This window comes from Bos grunniens, chromosome 10, assembly GCF_055505025.1.
Source record: "Bos grunniens cultivar Pamir isolate PY7600 chromosome 10, Bosgru_T2T1.0, whole genome shotgun sequence".
Lineage (NCBI taxonomy): Eukaryota > Metazoa > Chordata > Mammalia > Artiodactyla > Bovidae > Bos > Bos grunniens.
In genome coordinates this window covers 74,995,579-75,016,069 of record NC_141174.1, presented here as the reverse complement: position 1 = coordinate 75,016,069, position 20,491 = coordinate 74,995,579, and the positions used below count along the sequence as shown (strand labels likewise).

At 41.0% G+C, this 20,491-nt stretch overlaps 2 protein-coding genes and 2 long non-coding RNA genes across 11 annotated transcripts in view; 2 read left to right on the top strand and 2 right to left on the bottom strand.

The window, feature by feature from the left end:
• SLC12A6 (solute carrier family 12 member 6) overlaps positions 1 to 8,952 on the top strand; it is an 84,893-nt gene extending 75,941 nt beyond the window's left edge. For all 6 annotated transcript variants that reach the window (XM_086322080.1, XM_086322081.1, XM_086322085.1 and 3 more), the window contains 7 exons: positions 1,293 to 1,488; positions 2,276 to 2,445; positions 3,210 to 3,341; positions 3,941 to 4,048; positions 4,244 to 4,428; positions 4,817 to 4,950; positions 5,899 to 8,952. In XM_086322080.1, the coding sequence (XP_086178206.1) occupies positions 1,293 to 1,488; positions 2,276 to 2,445; positions 3,210 to 3,341; positions 3,941 to 4,048; positions 4,244 to 4,428; positions 4,817 to 4,950; positions 5,899 to 5,990 (1,017 nt within the window). In that variant the 3' untranslated portion in view covers positions 5,991 to 8,952. The remainder of the gene's footprint in view (positions 1 to 1,292; positions 1,489 to 2,275; positions 2,446 to 3,209; positions 3,342 to 3,940; positions 4,049 to 4,243; positions 4,429 to 4,816; positions 4,951 to 5,898) is intronic.
• Positions 1,133 to 2,281, bottom strand: LOC147364840 (uncharacterized). The gene is made up of 2 exons (XR_015135053.1): positions 1,873 to 2,281; positions 1,133 to 1,783 (listed from the first exon to the last, which is right to left on the bottom strand). It is a non-coding gene; the product is annotated as an uncharacterized LOC147364840 (long non-coding RNA).
• EMC4 (ER membrane protein complex subunit 4) lies at positions 8,787 to 12,296 on the bottom strand. Of its 3 annotated transcripts, none has more exons than XM_086322087.1 (5): positions 12,039 to 12,296; positions 11,680 to 11,794; positions 9,886 to 10,039; positions 9,404 to 9,564; positions 8,787 to 9,164 (listed from the first exon to the last, which is right to left on the bottom strand). In XM_086322087.1, exons 3-5 carry the CDS (start codon positions 9,995 to 9,997, stop codon positions 9,129 to 9,131), a joined length of 309 nt encoding a protein of 102 aa, XP_086178213.1. In that variant the 5' UTR covers positions 9,998 to 10,039; positions 11,680 to 11,794; positions 12,039 to 12,296; the 3' UTR covers positions 8,787 to 9,128. The 3 variants fall into 3 exon arrangements, with proteins under 3 accessions (XP_086178213.1, XP_086178212.1, XP_086178214.1); XM_086322086.1 differs by having other exon boundaries at positions 12,116 to 12,296; XM_086322088.1 differs by lacking the exon at positions 11,680 to 11,794.
• Positions 12,297 to 12,756: 460 nt separating this feature from the next.
• Positions 12,757 to 16,321, top strand: LOC147364837 (uncharacterized). Its single transcript, XR_015135051.1, has 4 exons — positions 12,757 to 13,923; positions 14,176 to 14,266; positions 14,696 to 14,850; positions 15,107 to 16,321. It is a non-coding gene; the product is annotated as an uncharacterized LOC147364837 (long non-coding RNA).
• The last annotated feature ends 4,170 nt before the right edge of the window (positions 16,322 to 20,491 follow it).

Below are 20,491 nucleotides of genomic sequence, written 5' to 3'. Positions count from 1 at the left end.
TATTTCCAAATAGACTCCAGACATTGACTCGGCCCTGAGAAAAATCACATAAATAAATCATCCCTTGAACCATGGTGATAATTCCTGTCAATTTAGTTGTGACACCAAGGAGCAATGAGCACATTTTCTTCCTCTTTACTAATCTTAATACATGGTAGCAGAACCAGGATTCTTTTGCTAAGTCTGATTAGCTTATGGGAATTAAAGTTCTTTCTGAAGAAGAAAGTAGTTTCCATTCTAATATTTATTATAAGCAATAGATAGAACTACCCTGGGGAAGTTTCAATTGCATTTTAAAATTTTTACTGAAGGACTTCCCTGGTGGTCAGGTAGCTTATATCCCATGCTTCCAGTGCAGAGGGGCAGGTTTCAATCCCTGGTCATTGAACTAGACCCACATGCCACAACTAGAGAAGTCTGAGTGCCGCAGTGAAAATTTACCAGCGCAGCGTAAACAAACAAGTAAATGTAATAAAATTTTTTTTTAATTTACTGGGTTTCATTTTGGAATGAAATGAAATGTTTAGCTTTGAAACACTAAAACTAGAAGTGCTGAAGAAACATTAGTCCAGAATGATCATAAAAATAAATGAAAAGCACAGTATTGGAAATCAAGAGACACTGATTAATCTAGATACACCCTGACTTAATCTGTGCCTTTGGGAAAATCATATCCATTTTCCATATCGTTATTCCCTTCACCATTCCACCAAGAGAGTGAAGTGAAAGAAATACAAGTGTCATTAATAATCACCATTAAAATATCAAAAAGAATGTGGAAATAGGAGAAACAAGGAAATAAAACATACCTGAGAGAATTCTGAAGTGAAACTGAATCTGAATCATCATATTGATTGAATTTGAATCAATATGATGAAACTGAATCATCATATTGAATTTCTAGTAAAGGAGTCAGAGTAAGACTGACACTGAGGAAGGAAGATTATGTTCACACTAACCCTGGGCCATTAAGGAATACCGAATATTCACTTTGTGAAGATCTCTGTTCTCAATTTGTTTGGTATGTTAGAAAGAAAAGCAGAAGGGAGGGAAATGTAGAGTATCTACATGTAGACAACTATCTATGTATGTAGTAAGCACCCAGAAAGTGAAAAGGCAAAGGATAATAAAATTTCATTGGGATAAATTAAACTTTTTTAATTGTTCTGTACAAGATACGACCTTATACAGAGTTTGGAAAGAGGAGGGGAATATAATATGGAGAAGAAGTAAGAAGTTAAAAGACCCGGGATAAAGTAATCTAATTTTGAGGTTCTGGTTCTCTCTTTCAGACCATAAAGCATTTAATGGAGGCAGAGAAGGTGAAAGGGTTCTCACAGCTGGTGGTGGCCGCCAAACTGAGGGAGGGCATTTCCCACCTCATCCAGTCGTGTGGCCTTGGGGGCATGAAGCACAACACAGTGGTGATGGGATGGCCAAATGGCTGGCGCCAGAGTGAAGATGCTCGAGCTTGGAAGACTTTTATTGGTACAAACCACTTCTTGTACTATCTTGAGGGCCCAAATAGAGGATATACTCTGACCCCATTCTCCAGCCTTGTACAGTAGAAATTCTGTCATTGCTGAAACATAGCCTTATAAGGGCACCTAGGGGCTTCCCTGGAGGCACAGTGGTAAAGAATCCACCTGCCAGTGCAGGAGATGCAAGAGACTCAGGTTCGATCGTTGGGTTGGGAAGATCCCCTGGAGGGAAAAAATGGCAACTTACTCCAGTATTCTTGCCTGGAAAATTCCATGAACAGAGGGTCCTGGTGGGCTACTGTCTGTGGGGTCAAAAAGAGTCAGACATGACTGAGTGACTGAGCAGACAGAGCGCAAATAACTGTTAGTAGTAATAACTGATTCTACTCACCTCCTCCAGCCTCACATAACGTTCATCACTTGTTTATCTTGCCAAGTCTTATGTTAGGAATTATCTCTGAAATTGTCATATTTCCAGGTGTGATCTCCCACATTGACATTCTAACAGGAGTTGGAGGAAGTGTTCTTCAGCATCAAAATCTCCCAAATTCACATACCCCACTGTAGAAACACAGTAATCAGAATACACCTAGTGATGTAAATCATAGGTCTCAGTCTAATTCTGTTGGCTATTCAGATTTTTATTAATAAATTTTGTTACTTGATTTGGTATAACCTACTGTGTAAACAAAAGACTGTAAAAGGGCATTACCCTTTCTTTGCGGACATGGTAGGAAGCAAAGCAAGCCTGAGGATTCATCTCTGCTTATCCCAAGTCTCTATTTTTTCTCTAGGCACAGTTCGAGTGACAACTGCTGCCCATCTGGCCCTGCTGGTGGCCAAAAACATCTCCTTCTTTCCCAGCAATGTGGAGCAGTTTTCTGAGGGCAACATTGATGTGTGGTGGATTGTACATGATGGGGGGATGCTCATGCTATTACCATTCCTACTGAAACAGCATAAGGTATTTTGACACCTTTTTTAAAAAAAAGTCTCTCTCCCTCAACTTCTGTCCTGGTTGGTTCACTAGACAGTTTTTTTTCTTTAATTCTATAATGTTGGGGCTTAGAAATGTTGGAGATTGTTCTTGGCCTTCCATGATCCCAGATTCAACCTTATGAGAAATAGTTTTCTTTGTAGTTGATATCTAACCATCTCCAAGGGAAATTCAGCAAGTTTATTAAGCTACATATCAGCCCTTGTGAAAAAAACATTAACAAGTGAACATGTCCTGTTAAAAAAAAAAAGAGCAAAGTGCTGGAAACCTAAGGGGTATGTTGTCTTGCTCATTCTTTGGTAAGACTGAGATTTAAAATAGTAAATATAGCCAGTGTCTATTGACTTGGCCCACCTCTCCCTTGAGGTGTTTTTTTCTGTTCTTTCTGTTCCTTCCTCAATGAACTTTTTTTGCCACAGAGAAAAAAAAAATAGTAGAGTCTGCAGGGTGTCATTAGTATGCTGTCTGACTAAAGCACCCTATTAATGTATCACATGCTGTCTTTTCCATTTTGCCAGTTTTTTTCTTGTTATTAAATAAGAACTCTCTTAAACTGTATTTCATGTGTTCATAGTCAAACTTTTGCCCAAGTACAATAATATAGCAAGTAAGAAGCTAGGAACAAATACCTTGATACTATTCAAGGTTGTTCTAGGCAAAAATGCCATCTGAGTAACTCTTTTTCTGCTTCCTTGCATTTAATTTCCCATGTATATATGGTACTTTCTCAGGTGTGGCGAAAATGCAGCATACGGATCTTCACAGTAGCCCAGCTAGAAGACAACAGTATTCAGATGAAGAAGGACCTGGCCACCTTCTTGTATCACCTTCGCATTGAGGCAGAGGTGGAAGTGGTAGAGATGGTGAGAAAGCTGAGTTTGAGATCAGAGAAGCTACCCTTCCCCCATGTCCCACCCTGTCATTCTAGAATCTCTTCTAGTCTGGGAATTTCTTCAGCTGCAAATGTGGATTAATCCCTTAGTTCCAACAAGACTCTAGTATATTGATTTAGATAAGTATAGTGCATATGTGGTGTGTATTTGGTGGCGATTTTTAGTTTTGCTTTCTTGTTTATTATAGTCCTTCTATTTCTGCCAGATTCTTGTCTTAATACAGTTTCATTAAGTTTCTATTCATATATTCAAGCTAAAGTCACACATAGGTTTTTTTTTTTTAATAACTTGGCAGTATTAAAATAACAGGATTTTGTGTTTTGTGTTTCAAGGAAATACATATGTAATGGTTAGATTGTGGGAAAGATTCAGAGCTCTGGATTTGATCTACAGGCCACAGCATTGTTTTATGTAGCTCAGTGACTGAACAAAAACTGAAACCTAGGTTGATACTGTGCTAGTTGCTCTTGTTTAGTGAGTGGAAGTGAAAGTATGTGTTTCTTGTTCCTTTGTGCTTATTGCTCATTCCTTGAAGCTTATTGTGCTTATCTGTGTGGTCTGTATGGCAGCATGACAGTGACATATCCGCATACACTTACGAGCGCACCCTGATGATGGAGCAGAGGTCACAGATGCTGCGGCACATGCGCCTGTCCAAGACGGAGCGAGACCGAGAGGTGAGGCTGCCACGTCGGCCTCATCCTGGCCTGGGAGGTCTTTCACTGAGAGGGATGATGGTATTCTCACAGCATGACAGATTCTTCCTTACTTGCTTTATTAGTTACTCTACAGTAGCCACATTTTAAAATAATTAAAGATGATGCATGAGAGAAAACAGGTATAGTATCATAGTTGTGTTGGGCCTCCCCCAGGCACAGCTGGTGAAAGATCGGAACTCAATGCTACGACTGACCAGCATTGGCTCTGACGAGGATGACGAGACAGAGACTTATCAGGAGAAGGTGCACATGACGTGGACGAAAGACAAGTATATGGCGTCTCGGGGACAAAAGGCCAAGTCAATGGAAGGGTTCCAGGACCTGCTTAACATGCGTCCGTAAGTTTCCAACTCAAACCTAACGTAGTATCCCCGTTAGTGCCACAGATGCGACTTTGCCTGGGTACACAGGATGGAATCTAGTCTTCATTTCACCCAGATCCAGCCATCTTTCTGTTGTTGGCCTATGCATACCAGCCACCAATTAATACTGTACACAAACCATCTTTCTTCCTGCCCATACTGTGTTCCTGGTATAAAACAAGCACACACAGAATGAGAAAACCCATGATATCAATATTTTAAGGCAATCATTTGTTCATTATATTACTCATACTCTCAGCAAAAAACCTCTAATATCTCAAGTTTTTTAGAGTTGACCATATGCCTTAGTTTTCTCTTTGCCATAACCCACTTCTGTTTCTAACCCCTCGCCCTCCCCTTCCAGGGACCAGTCCAATGTGAGGCGGATGCATACAGCAGTGAAGCTCAATGAGGTTATAGTTAACAAGTCCCATGAAGCAAAGCTGGTTTTGTTGAATATGCCAGGGCCACCCCGAAACCCTGAGGGTGACGAAAACTGTATCCTTTCTGACAGAATTGCTGGTAGGGAAAATCTAAAATGTGTTTTAGATGAGACACTGAGTAACTATAAAGGTCACTGTCTATGACTTCCCCTCTTGAGAAGGGAAGACTGTTAAAAGTCTCAGGCAAGGATCCTTACTAAGTAGTGATACTATGCTTCTTTGGGGGAGTTGGATGTAATATTCTCTCAAAACCCTAAACAAATTTTTTAGGTGGTATATCTGCACAATGACTTTTAATGTTCAGTATATAGAACCATTTCTGATCATCCTAGAGATGGAACACCATATCCTTTCCCCTTTCCAGGCTCTTCCCACTTCACAAAGTCTCTCTTGGAGGAAGTTAAAGGGGAACTTCCTCTAACTGAGGGGAAAAGACAAGGGTTCGTCCTCATACTCTAATTCCAGGACTGTTTTTATGGGCCCCTTCAGCACTGAAATAGCAAAGACTGGTCCATTTCTACAAGTACCATTAAGGAAAAGAGGTTAAAAGCAAACAAAGAGTAAATCATCTGTATTTCAGTGAAACAGAAAAAAGAAGTGGCAGGGAAAAAATGTAACTCTAGGAGCTGCACTTGGAAATTACTTGGATTCTCTCTTGGAATCTTACAGTCTACCCTGTTGTGGCTTTTTCTACTTTTTGGCTTATTTACTGTGTACTGGTAACACATTACTTGTGGGTTTCCCCCATTTTAAAATAAGTTAGAAAAATCTAACCAGTGGGAAATAGTTTTGCATTAATATTATTTATGCCAAGAGACTAGATCCCCAGATTACTTCACAGAACTGAATTGAATCCAGAGTTCAGACTTCTCCAGTTCTGACTATATAATAATTAAGCCTGTTGATTTTTCAGCTTTGTAGTCAGATAAACTCAGATTATCATGATGCCAGGTTGTAAGAATGCTCTTTTCCTACTTAGTTGTCTCCTTGACAATTTCTGAAGACATGGAGTTCCTGGAAGTACTCACTGAAGGACTAGAGCGAGTCCTTCTTGTCCGAGGTGGTGGCAGTGAAGTGATCACCATTTATTCATAATCTACTCCTGAATGGCTCTGCTTGGCCTCACCTTCTGAAAAGGATTCTATCCTCCATGGAAGTGCCAGCTCTTCATTACCACTCCCATCAACTAGAGACCTGCATTCTGTATACATCACACTGAACTCTTAATGAGCTGAGCCTCAAGTCCTTGTGCAAGAAACTACAAACCGATCTGTTCTTCGCTACCATATGACCTGCTGTCCTTAAAGAAGTAGATCTTCCCTCAACATCAGAACACTGCTCAAGGCCTGCAAGCCATGCCTGTTCCAGATAAAGGCAATTTAGGATGAACAAACTAAACCAATAAAATAAATTGGTAAAAGAGATGCTAGAAAGTCAACTGAAGTCAAAAGGCAAATACACAAGTACACATCTAAAATTAAAGATGAGTCTTAGAAGTCATGATTCAAGATGACACCATAGGGGTAACAGCCAGAGACAGCCTCATCATACTAAGGAATTCATGGCCAAGTACATGGGGGTCTTACATCTTTGTGTAGGTAACTGTGGCAGGCCAAGATGAAAATTTTCATCAGTGCATCCACTGCTCTCTGGGACTCTTAATTTTATATTAGGGTACTAATATGTAAAAACTGAAACATGAAACTGCAGCCTCTACTTCCTCCGAAACAACATTCCCCCAAAATATGTTTAGGTACACATACTATATTATATATTTCGGCTGTTTTTCAAAACCCATTCTGTGGTTAGGATTGTAATACAGGCATTGTTACCATGGAAATTGTTCTTTAGAAGGCTGAGTAAAAATTCTTTCAGGTTCTTTTCAAATGGACAAACAAAGGGAACTCCAAAAGGTATCTATCAAGATCTGGATAAATACAGTCTGTAGTTACCTATGTGATATGGGCAAAATACATAAGCTGTTATCCAGGAAATATAGATGATAATGCATATTGACCAACAGATTCTCCTTTCCTTCTCCCTTTTATGTCCTCTGGATTATAGGCACAGATCAAAAATCATAGTAACAAACGCTAGGAAGACTGGCAAAAATCCTTCCCTAAACCTTTGGACTGTCCTTCAAAGGGGGAATCCAGCAGTGGAATTTGAAGTTTAGAGCCATACTCCGTCCATAGTGCCAAAGTTACTGAGCTGCTGCTATTCTTCTTACCTGCTTCACTGAAGTGGTGTAACTGGCAATGGCCTGATTCAAGAAACTTCTTTAAGAAACCTGTGGACTTACTCCCAAAGCCATAGTGAAGACCTGAGGCATGTGCCTCAGTGCTCAAAGTATGAGCTTTTTTTTTTTTTTTTTTTTCAATTCCTTATTCTGACTGCAGAAACTTGGATCTGAACTAAAAAATTATCCAATTTTGCTATTTGTTTTGTTTTCAGAAAACTCAAAATGTGTCAAGAAAATACTTGTGCAAACTTCACTAATTTGCTAACTTAATGATCACAAAACATCTGACTTTGAAGCATAGGTAAGCTACCCTGTGTGGCTGAGTGGTAATTTTATGTGAAGTCTTCATTTATTTTACAGGATAGATAGGGTATTTCAAGAAACTATCTTGCCTGTATTCATGGCTGCTTTTGAAATTCATTTTATGAATGATAAATAGTGCCAGTCTTTGATTACCAGTAGGATATGGAGCAAGCTGCTTTGCTCCATAGTCTGCAGACTATTCTTACCCTTATGGACAGAGGAGAAAAACCCTTCAATATGACTTAAGAAATTTGAGTTATTTTAATTTATTTCCTTTCCTCTTCTTTAAATCTCCAAGCTTAGTCAGGTAGCATGTTGTAAGTTTTGTTTTTTTTTTTCCTGCTGCTTCCTGCAGAGGGTAGAAGCATTGTTTACAACTTCCATTGCAACACTCCATTGCTAAGTTGAGTCCGGCAGTAGCAGAACAAGCCCCCGAGGACCCAAGCTATTAATGACCCATGCTCTAAAGTCAGCTTGCCCAGGAATTCCTTTATATTTACACCCTCTGGCCAAAGTGATACATGTATATGTATTCTTTTCCATATAGAAAAAACGTGGGCAGAAAATAAGGTTAGTTTTTAGAAGAGCCTTTTGTGGCTGGAGCTCTGTAAGAATCCTTTAAAGGGATAATGGAATTAGTGGCTGCTAATATAGCCCCTACTGCGCCCCTAAAACAATCACTGTTACATGGGGAAGCGGTTCTTGGGCCAGATTTAAACTCATCTCTGTCTAGAGCATTTCATGTCTACATGTCACTTATGTTGTCTGCAAAGCGTCTTGTCTCTTAATCACTGCAAATAAAGCAATACTGAAAACTTGACAAGAGAATGCATCTTAGGGGAGGGGGCTATGTGTTTTAAGCAGAAAGAAAAAGGAAAGACATCTTCCTGCTTTTTGAATGAGATCCAGCTTTTAAGTCTTAGCTGTGACTTTACCAGGGCAGGTTATGACAATATTCATTTTCTAATTGCTGGCCCTCTGTGTTGCATAGCTATCTTAAAACTGAAGTTTGAATCGCAGCATCTGTTTGACAGGTTCCCAGTTCCTCTCCGGAGGGAAGATCACCACTTTATATCTTCCATTGCCTCCGATTCCTGTTGCCCCAGCAATCCTGCCAATCCTTACTCCCCCAAATGTGTTAAAAATCCATTTTTGTGGATATTAAAGTAGTTATTACACTGTAAGCATTTTATGCGCTTTTTTGGTCTGATTTATTTTTCTTTTCATCATGTATGATCTGAATTCACATCTTCCACAAGTATCTCCAACGGAATTTTTATGTCCCAGCTTGTGTTAAATAGAAGTGAAATATTAAGAAGAATAGATTTAAGAAAAACTTGTGCAACTTTTTTTTTAGTATTGTTCTCAACCATTTAATTTATTAAAAGGAGATGCTGCTGTGGTTCTTGATTTAACAACAACCATTCTTTTGTTTACATAGTCATGGTTTTATTTGTTGTTTTGCTCTATACTGGAAACATAAATAAAGTTTTCTACCTTATTTTCAGTCAAGAGTTGTGGTATAGTTTTTGTGTGTTTGTAGTGATACATACATTGTCTTTCACCATGGAAAAAAGAGCTTTTGGTTTTTTTCAGCAGGAGATAATGTTAAGGGTTAATAAGCTGAGAAGGAGCCACTGGGCATAAACAATCCAGATATATAGGTACCAGGTGCTTCTTTCTTAAGTTCACAAAAGCAGTCCTCCTCCACTGAACTCCATCCTCTGAGAAACGAAAAATAGGTTAATGGTGAGTGTTGAAATAACTTCCTAAATTGAGTACTTACTACTTTAATCACAAGCTCTATTTTACTTTATCTTTTAAGAATAACAACTCTCAAATTCCTAATGGATCTTATTTAAGAAATGAGCTCTAATACCAACTGTGATCCCCCACCATCAAATGGGTCAGCTATTTACTGTACATTAGAGCTGCTCCAAATTTAACTTTCCTTTTGCCTTACCTCAGGGGGTTCAATGAAGGCTAACCAGTCTGATGCATGTGTAGGCAACAGTCCCATTGACTGGCACTTATAAACAGCCAATGCCAAACCCATAAGGTTCCCAATGAGATACACCAAACCCTGAAGAAACTTCTGGCTTGAACTTTCTAGCATCTTGAAAGCTGTTGGGGTAACAGAAAGTGTCAAAAACCAAAACAACTTTTTCTTCAGTATGAATCAGGCCATATATTAATATAAATAATACAAACAGCCCCATACTAAGATAGCAATAGAACCATTAAAGGTGAACAAAAACCCACAAGCACCATTTTCCCCTCATGCCACCACCACTGCCATCACCACCCTGCACTGCAACTAGCCAAGAGCAAGCTGTGCCAAAGATTTACAGTGGGTTTTGCCAAAGAGTTTGCCTGTGATTCTTAAAGCTTAGTTAGGGTGGATTATTATTTCAAGAATATTTACTGGCAAAAAAAAATACTTACTGGCTGAAATGGCCATAAGTGCCTGAATGGGTCGCCAAGCCATCATACACACCATCATAGTAGGGAAGATGGAGATAGTATTGCCTGCCATGTACATGATGAAGAGGTTCATAGGAATCTGTTTCAGGGGACCCAAGGCAATGTCCCAGCAGCGCTAAAACAAACACAGTTTTAACCACTGATTACTATCCTTAGTTCCACATTTATCATATCACTGACGTTAAAGTCAAATGAACACAATTCCCAGTTCTGTGCTTCTCAGCTAACTCCTCAGTTCCACCACCTCTGCCATTCTCTCAACTTTGCCACAGGAACCTTGCTCATCTACTAAAATAAGGCTTCTTCACTATTTTGTGTGTTTCCCTATGGGTTTTCCAGATACCATTTTTCCCCCATGACTTTAGGTAAAGAAGAGACTTCCCTACTTTTGTTCTTATACTTCACCTATCATTGTCCCATCTACAACTGAAGAACTAGATAAAATCCACATAATGGTATATCAGCACACCACATTTACTAATAGAACAGACAAATCAAGATATGTAAGATGTGAATGACATTATTAACCCAACTGACATACAACACCACCTAACATACAGAATTTACATTCTTTTCAAACACAGATGGGACATCTACAAAAACTGACAACTGAGCCATGGAGAACATGTCAATAACTCTCAAATCATACAAAGCATATTATTTGGTTATAATGTAATTGAGCTAGAAATCAGTAACAAAAAGATAACTAGAAATTTTTTCCTATGTCTTAGAATGAACAAATGTGCTCTAAATGATCCACTAATCAAAGCAGAAATGTCAATGGAAAAAGAAGTATTAACTGATAACAAAAATACCATATATCAAAACTGTAAGACCCAGAGCTTTGAGAAATTTACACCTTTAAATACATATTAGAAGACTAAAAGTAGTATCTAAGCGTTTCAAGAAATCGAAGAATAAAAAATTAGAGACCCAAGGAAATGGAAAGGAAGGAAATCAAAATGAGAGCAGAAACTAATTTGCTCAACATCAAGAAAGCCAAAGGGGTTTTTTGAAAAGCAGTATTAAGGCTGAGAGGGAAAAAAGTGCCAGGCACTGTTGCAGGCACTTGGGAGACAAACATCTTGCTCTCATAGAGCTTACAACAATGGAAAAAAAGAGATAATAAAATATATGAATGATATGGAGAAATATAAGAAAATAAGACAGGGAGTGGCATGAGGGTAGACTTCACCACAAAAGTAACATCTGAGAAACATAAAGGAGATGAGACAGCAAATCATAAAGGAATCTGGGGGAAAAGGGAAGAACAAGTACAAAAAGCCTGAAATAGGTTGCCTGGCATATTTAAGAAGCACCAAGGAGGTCATTCTGGGGACAGGAGTGAACAAAAGGCAAAGTGGTAGGAGATGGAATGACTTAGACCAGGATGATCGATTAAAGCAATAAGAAATAAGATTTTCAATCTATTTGAACCAACAGACTACTCTGACAGATTGGATGAGTGGTATAAGGGTACCAGAGTAGAAAAGGGACTTCAACTGGAATGCGCTGCCCCTATATATAATTTTCAACCTACTTTTATTATACCTTATGTTCAACCATCTTTTATTTTCCCAATTAGCACTTTTGGAGCTGATACGGTCAACTAATGTAACACTTAAGCAGTTTAGCTACCAACTATTCGGGATAAGGGCCATCTTCAGTAAGATATCCATGTGCTGCCTGGAAGAAGAGGTAGGTGTGTAGCTCAGAACTGGCTCAAGGACTATGGTTACATCTATACCTCTGTACCTTCTCCACTAGGATCCGATCTGTCTCTTGAACGCTGGTATCAGGCACTTGCTTGTCCAAGTAACCAACTGGGTACAGCGAGTCTCCCTGGCCACCGCCCCGGTCACTTCGGCCCCTACAGACCAAACCAAAAAAAACTAAGGCTGTAGCCTCCCACACTTCATATCCCGCATTTCCTGTTCTCATCATAGGAATAAAGATCCTCAGATGCATCTACCTATATTGGACCAAGCCCTCCCGTGGTTTCGTCAGATCCTGGCCTACGGGGAAGGATGAAATAAGCATCCTTTGGACACAGAAATCTCCACGGCAGAGAAGCCATCAGCTCCCCAGAAGTCGTCTTTTTAAGAGAGTTGTACCTGAGGGCTCAGGTCCTATTCCTTTGGGGTAGTTCTACAGTGAAAGCTCTGATATCGAGCTTTGCCCAGCACTTCACCTGCTGCCTCCTCCAGGTCCGCTCAGCTCAATCGCCCACTTGAAGCGCCGGCCTCGGTTAGCCACCAGGCTCCCTTGGGCAGTCATGGCGACAGCCGCCTACCAATGCGGCAAAGCTCTGGACCAAAGCGTAGCCGGATCCCAAGCCCAAAGACCTCGGCGACTTCTTGGGCTCGCTCTGTAAGTCCATTTCCGGCGCGCAACTATAGACGTCACTTCCGCCCCGGAAATTGTCCCGTGGCCAATTTGTGCTTGAGCTTGGTGCGAAAGGGACTGTTGCGCTTTCTTTTCTCTCCGAAGAGAACTTTTAGGTGTTGGGTGTTCCTTGACCTCTGAGGTGCAGTTTATGGGACAGAGGAAAGTCTATACTGACTCTGCGTTAGAGGTTGAAGCTAAGAAAGTGAAGTGAAAGTCGCTCAGTCGTGTCCAACCCTTTGCGACCTATTGAATTCTCCAGGCCAGAATACTGGACTTGGTAGCCTTTACTTTCTCCAGGGAATCTTCCCAACCCAGGGATGGAACTCAGGTCTCCCGCATTGTGGGCGGATTCTTTACCAGCTGAGTAACCAGGGAAGCCCAAGAATAGTGGGGTGGGTAGCCTAGCCGTTCTCCAGCGGATCTTCCCGACCCAGGAATCAAACCGGGGTCTCTTGCATCGCAGGCAGATACTTTACTAGCTGAGCTACCAGGGAAGCATTGAAGGCAAGGGCTTCTGCAACTTTTACGCCTTCTTGGGAACACAAGTTCAAATCTCTGTTTGTATCCATATAAACTGTTTATATGCGTGGTGAAGCCACACATTGTGTGACTTTGAGCGAGTTATTTAGTGGCTTCTGAGTGTTGAATGTCCACCGTATTCCAGGAGCTTTGTGTTTATTATATTCTTTAATTCTCACAGTAACAATGCGTCGTAGATAGTTCTATCCCTGCCCTGCACAAAACCTGGGAGGCCTGTGGGTGTTTTAAGACTCTTGGGCTCGGGATTCAGTTTCCCTTTGAGTCATGGCTTCCCTACTTAACTGTGTGACTTTGGGGCAAGTCAGATTCTTTGTTTTCAAACCTTTTCATGCGTACCTGCTTTCAAGGCTTGTTCTGAGTTTAAACGGAGTGCTTGCCACAAATGCATTCCATGTTTTTTATTTTATTTTAAATTTTATTTTTGCCTGTGCTGGGTCTTTGTTGCTGCATGTGGGCTTTCTGTTATGAGGAACAGGGATAGTGCTCTGGCTTCTCACTGCAGTGGCTTCTCTTGTGCAGGAGGAACTCTAGGGCCCAGCTGTCTTCAGTAGCTGCTGGGAATATGCTCAGTAGTTGTGCAGGGGCCTCGTTGCTCCTTGGCATGTGAGATCTTCCCTAATCAGGGATGGAATCTGTGTCCCCCCTACCCCAACTAGCAGTTTGACTCCTAACCACTGGACCAGCAGGGAAATCCTGTTTTTTTAACATCACTAATCTCCAACATTCTTCCTAGTGATTGGGTTTTATATTTAATTATATGCCTATATCATAATTAGGGAGAAGGCAATGGCACCCCACTCCAGTACTCTTGCCTGGAAAATCCCATGGATGGAGGAGCCTGGTAGGCTGCAGTCCATGGGGTCTCGAAGAGTGGGACACAACTGAGCGACTTCACTTTCACTTTTTCACTTTCATGCATTGGAGAAGGGAATGGCAACCCACTCCAGTGTTCTTGCCTGGAGAATCCCAGGGACTGGGGAGCCTGGTGGGCTGCAGTCTATAGGGTCGCACAGAGTCGGACACGACTGAAGTGACTTAGCAGCAGCATATCATAATTAAACCTATTACCAGGTATTTGTTTACTGTTTTTTTTCCCCTTTTATAACCAATATTGCTGCCATTGTCCTTCAAGTCATATACTCCTTCCCTTTTAAAGTACTCCTCTGCTTGGTATAAAATTTTTTAGAGTGCTCATGTTCATGCTTAGTGGCTAAGTCTTATTCAACTCTTTGTGACCTCATGGACTGTAGCCCACCAGGCTCCTCTGTCCATGGGATTTTTCCAGTCAAGAATACTGGAGTGGGTTGCCATTTCTTCCTCCAGGGGATTTTCTTGATCCAGGAATCAAACCTGCATCTGCTGCCCTGGAAGGTGGATTATTTACCACTGAACCACTTGGGAAGCCCCTAATAAGGTACTACAGATTTATTTATTCCTTTATTCTAGGAATCTCACAGTGTTATTTGCTGAAATGTGTTCCAAAGAACATGAAGCTATTGAGATTGAACTCAGAAAAGGTTCCAAGGTCAAATAAATTCGATATTGTATTCTGCACATACATCCCACAGATTCTCAGTGCTATTAGTATAACACTAAAACCACAAGAAGTGATGCAGTAAAGAAACTCCTTTTCATTTTGTTTTCCAATCTGCCTGAACGAGAAATCTGTCTTTTTTTTCATTACATGTGTTAGTTTCCAATGGAATCAGTGTTCTGTAGAACACAGGGGGCTACCTATGTGCTCGAATTCAAGAGAAAGGCGAAGTCACTCTTTTAACAATCTGACTGATATTCTTAAATTGTTAGAATATCATGAAAAATAATAGATTCTTTATGTAAATAGAGTTTCAGATTGGAATGAAACTTGTGTGGATCGAAGTTTTTGCACAAAAATGTGTTTTGCAAGAAAAGTAAAGGGAAACCTATATTCTAATCCTGACTCCAAATGAACTCCTGAGAGGAAGGAAGTCCGTTGGCCTTCATTTCTTCATGTATAAAGTAAGTGATTGACTTATACTAGATTACTTCTAATGGTAACTTTTAGTTTTTTGCATATTATTATTTCATATATGGCATATTCAAAGAAAATAGACATTGTAAACATATAAAGGAATAGTGGGATTTCATATCATTTTTTAAAATTGTACTTTCCATACTTTTCCTAATACTCTGCATTATGCAGCTACCACTTTTGGATTTAGAAAAAAATAAATGTTATTAATTATGTCACCCTGCTTATTTAACTTATATGCAGAGTACATCATGAGAAACGCTGGGCTGGAAGAAACACAAGCTGGAATCAAGATTGCCAGGAGAAATATCAATAACCTCAGATATGCAGATGACACCACCCTTATGGCAGAAAGTGAAGAACTAAAAAGCCTCTTGATGAAAGTGAAAGTGGAGAGTGAAAAAGTTGGCTTAAAGCTCAACATTCAGAAAACGAAGATCATGGCATCTGGTCCCATCACTTCATGAGAAATAGATGGGGAAACAGTGGAAACAGTGTCAGACTTTATTTTTGGGGGTTCCAAAATCCCTGCAGATGGTGACTGCAGCCATGAAATTAAAAGATGCTTTCTCCTTGGAAGGAAAGTTATGACCAACCTAGATAGCATATTGAAAAGCAGAGACATTACTTTGCCAACAAAGGTTCGTCTAGTCAAGGCTATGGTTTTTCCTGTGGTCATGTATAGATGTGAGAGTCGGACTGTGAAGAAGGCTGAGAGCCAAAGAATTGATGCTTTGGAACTGTGGTGTTGGAGAAGACTCTTGAGAGTCCCTTGGACTGCAAGGAGATCCACCCAGTCCATTCTGAAGGAGATCAGCCCTGGGTGCCCTTTGGAAGGAATGATGCTGAAGCTGAAACTCCAGTACTTTGGCCACCTCATGCGAAGAGTTGACTCATTGGAAAAGACTCTGATGCTGGGAGGGATTGGGGGCAGGAGAAGAAGGGGACAACAGAGGATGAGATGGCTGGATAGGATCACTGACTCGATGGACGTGAGTCTGAGTGAACTCCGGGAGTTGGTGATGGACTGGGAGGCCTGGCGTGCTGCAATTCATGGGGTTGCAAAGAGTTGGACACGACTGAGCGACTGAACTGATAACATGACATGATTTTAAACCTAAAAGCAGAATGATTCGGAGATTCACCTTGAGAGCCCTTAAAAAATACTGATGCCTTGGCCACACCTAGAGATTTTACTTCATCTGCTTAGCGGGGATCAAATGCATCAGTGTTTTTTGTGTGGCTCTCCTGGTGATTGTACTTTGCAGCAAGGATTCAGAACCACTGACCTAAGAGTGTTTCATTGCTCTAAAATGACAAGGTTTGAATTTACACAGAGTAGTTTAAGCAATCATTAGTTTTTGAGAGCCTCCTTGTATTCCTCCCCACTGGGAGAAACTTGAGTTAGAAAATAATAGGAATACTGAAATTGTAAAAATAAATATTAAACTTCCCTTACTTTGTGGCTTTGAGTAAATGTTATTTTAATTAAAGAAACTATGAGAAGGCAAACCATGATTCCACAGGTCACATGAGTTGCCTCGTTTGCTTTTACAGTTTGTGCCACTGTCCAGTTTTGGCATTTGTGTTTGTGTCTTCCCCTCTCATCCCCAAACACTTCCTGAAGGGTCTAGTGAAGTGAAAGTCACTGAGTCGTGTCTGATTCTTTTCGACCCCATGGACCATACAGTCCATTTCCAGGCCAGTATATAGGAGTGGGTAACCTTTCCCTTCTCCAGGGGATCTTCCCAACTCAGGGATCGAACCCAGGTCTCCCACATTGCAGGTGGATTCTTTACCAGCTGAGCCACAAGGGAAGCCCTTTAAGGGTCTAAGCAGCTGACTGTTTCTAATACTTCATGCCATTTTCTTCAGAGCATCTGCATTTGGATTGAAACGAACAAAGAAATTTTCTGTTCATACAACCAGATTTGTGAGAATGCATCCCTCTAAAGGAAAAAGTTTTACAGCTACCTCTGAAGTTTTTGGTCTATGCCATTTTATAGCGTCTCTATTATAATTCTATTCGGCTAGCCTCACTGGTTCAACCAGTTCCCCCAGTGTTTTAAAAAAAGCTCCTAAGCCTTTTAGCAGCTTCAGTAAAATGGGCTTCTATTGCAATCTCTAGTTATTTGTTATTTAACTCTACTATCATTACTGTCTTCTGAAAAGGAACACCTTACTATTATACCATTCATGGTACAGTTGTTTCCATGGCAGTAATAGGGTTTTAACAGGATGAAAATTTTTTGATCCATTTTGTCTGTTTGCATTTTCAAACCCCTTTATCAGAAAATATATATATATATATATTTTGGGGGTTAAGATCCTACGTTGTTAGTTCAGATTCGGTTTATGCATCGTTTCTATGCAGATTACAATTTTTTCTGTTTCTGATTCATGGCCATTTAGTGTCATGAAATGCCCCTGGCAGCAGTGACATGAAATAATATGGTGCTGGGAGAAGAGGCTGGCTAGTAATACCATTCTTCATTATCAACTACCTTTCTCATTTCAAGAGGACGGTTGTGAAATTCACATTTTAACAGGTTCCCATTATAGCACTTCCCTCCAGCACTTGCTTAGGAAGCTGGGAGAATTGCCATTCCCACAGATCCATTAAAGAATAAGAATGACAACCATTGTGTGAGTCATAATGATACATCTCTGATGGTGTAACATGTTTCTTCAAGCTTGGTTACTCTGGATTCATCTGGTGATCAATTTCAGGTATCTTGGGAGTGGGGTAAGCTACATCCCACTACACAGAATACTGGAATCTAAGAATACTGAAGTCTACATCCAGGATCTGAATGACCAATCCAGGTCCTTTGGGGCATTTTTTCTTATGTGCTAATTTTTAGAAAGCTTCAATTGGTTCCATTGTAAAGCATTGTTTTATAGCCTGAGTTTTTTATAAGGAGAATTGTTATGGACTGAGTGATTGTGTCCTCCCAAAATTCATATGTCAAATCCCTAACTCCCAATGTATTTATTTGAAGTGGGGCTTCTGTGTGTGTGTGTGTGCTAAGTCGCTTCAGTTATGTCTGACTCTTTGCTACCCTACAGACTGTAGGCCACCACTGTCCTCTGTCCATGGGATTCTCCAGGCAAGAATACTGGAGTGGGTTGCTGTGCCCTCTTCCAGGGGATCTTCCGGACCCAGGGATCGAACCCTTATGTCTCTCTGTGTGTTGGCAGGCAGGTTCTTTACCTCTAGCACCACCTGGGGCTTTTGCGGGGACAGGCAATCAGGGTTAGATGAGGTCATGAAGGTAAGGCTGTCACACTGGGATTAGTGTCTGGGAAGGAAAGTTATGACCAACCTAGATAGCATATTCAAAAGCAGAGACATTACTTTGCTAACAAAGGTCCATCTAGTCAAGGCTATGGTTTTTCCAGTAGTCATGTATGAATGTGAGAGTTGGACTATGAAGAAAGCTGAGTGTCAACAAATTGATGCTTTTGAACTGTGGTGTTGGAGAAGACTCTTGAGAGTCCCTTGGACTGCAAGGAGATCCAACCAGTCCATCCTAAAGGAGATCAGTCCTGGGTGTTCATTGGAAGGACTGATGCTAAAGCTGAAACTCCAGTACTTTGGCCACCTCATGCGAAGAGTTGACTCATTGGAAAAGACTCTGATGCTGGGAGGGATTGGGGGCAGGAGGAGAAGGGGATGACAGAGGATGAGATGGCTGGATGGCATCACTGACTCGATAGACGTGAGTTTGGGTGAACTCCGGGAGTTGGTGATGGACAGGGAGGCCTGGCGTGCTGCAATTCATGGGATCGCAAGAGAGTCGGACACGACTGAGCGACTGAACTGAACTGAACTGAAGAAGACACACCACAGAGCTTGCTCTCTCAGTCTGCCATGTGAGGACACAGTGAGAAGGTGCCTTTCTACAAGCCAGGATGGGAGTGCTCACCAGGAACTGAATCAGCCGGCATCTTGATCTTGGACTTCCCAGCCTCCAGAACTGTGAGAAAATAAATTTCTGTTGTCAAAGCCATACATTCTGTGGTATTTTGTTATAGTAGCCCAGGCAGACTAATAAAAGGGTGAAGTGGGATTCAGAAGAATTGAAGGAGAATAATAAGTACCTTTTAGTGCTTATTGAGTGCTTTTGAAAGATAAAGTCATCCCTTAAAACATAAAATAAATGTAGGATTGTTTAATTTGTAGGAGTTTATTACATAAATGAAAACATACACTGTCTACTGACTTTTTTTTCCACTTAATCCATATTGCTGCTGCTGCTGCTAAGTCGCTTCAGTCATGTCCGACTCTGTGTGACCCCATAGACTGCAGCCCACTAGGCTCCTCCGTCCCTGGGATTCTCCAGGCAAGGATACTGGAGTGGGTTGCCATTTCCTTCTCCAATGCATGCATGCATGCTAAGTCGCTTCAGTCATGTCTGACTCTGTGCAACCCCATGGACAGCAGCCCATCAGGCTCCTCTGTCCATGGGGTTCTCCAGGCAAGAACACTGGAGTGGGTTGCCATTTCCTTCTAATACATATTGAGTATCTTTCATGTCTGTCACTCAAGTCTACCTTGTTTTTTTTAAAGGCTAGAGAGTATACATGGCATAAATGTATGATAATTTAACCAGCCCCTAATTAATGAGCATTTAGGTTATTCCCATTTGTCACTGTTATGGGGGAAAAAAAAAGGTTGCTATGAAAATATCCCTGGGTACTTTGTCAACATAGTTCTGTAGGAGATTCATACAATTAAGGTCACCTGCCACAGAGGTTACAGTTACAATATTAATAGATTCAAATAGGCCCTCCAAGATGTGCTAATTTGTATTTTCAAGAGTTTGTGGACTAAATTATCTGTAGTTTTGTAGTGAGTTATATAGTGTCCCGGAGAAGGCAATAGCACCCCACTCCAGTACTCTTGCTTGGAAAATCCCATGGACAGATGGGCCTGGTGGGCTGCAGTCCATGGGGTTGCTAAGAGTCGGACACGACTGAGCGACTTCACTTTCACTTTTCACTTTCATGCATTGGAGAAGGAAATGGCAACCCACTCCAGTGTTCTTGCCTGGAGAATCCCAGGGATGGGGAAGCCTGATGGGCTGCCATCTATGGGGTCGCACAGAGTCGGACACTACTGAAGCAACTTAGCAGCAGCAGCAGCATATAGTGTCCCCTCCAAATTCACATCCACCTGGAACCTCAGAATGTGACCTTAATTGGAAATAGGAACTTGGCAGATGTAATTAGTTAAGATGAGGTCATACTGGATCAGGGTGGGTTCTAAATCCAATAACTGATGTCCTTATAAGAAGAGAGGGCACACAGATATATGCACAGGGTGGAAGTCCATGTGACAATGGAGGGAGACTGGAGTAATGAAGCTACAAGTCAATGATTGCCCCAGCCACCAGAAGCTAGGAAGAAGCAAGGAAGAAAGATTGTTGTGTAGAGCCTGCAGAAAGATCATGGCCCTGCCAACACCTTGATTTTGGTTTTCCAGCCTCCGGAATTATGAGAGATTGTATTTCTGTTTTGAGCCACTCAGGTTTCTGGTACTTTGTTACCGTGGTCCTAGAAACTAATACAAGTTTCCTTCAGAAAGGGGTTCCATTCAAATGAATTAAGCTAACCAGGGTTAGC

Coding starts and splice junctions, on each gene's coding strand:
- EMC4 (XM_086322086.1), bottom strand. CDS start 12,201: ATGACTGCCCAAGGGAGCCTGGTGGCTAACCGAGGCCGGCGCTTCAAG. Junction 11,795..12,115: donor GGACCTGGAGGAGGCAGCAG/GTGAAGTGCTGG, acceptor TTTGGTCTGTAG/GGGCCGAAGTGACCGGGGCG. Junction 9,165..9,403: donor CCTTCATTGAACCCCCTGAG/GTAAGGCAAAAG, acceptor TTCGTTTCTCAG/AGGATGGAGTTCAGTGGAGG.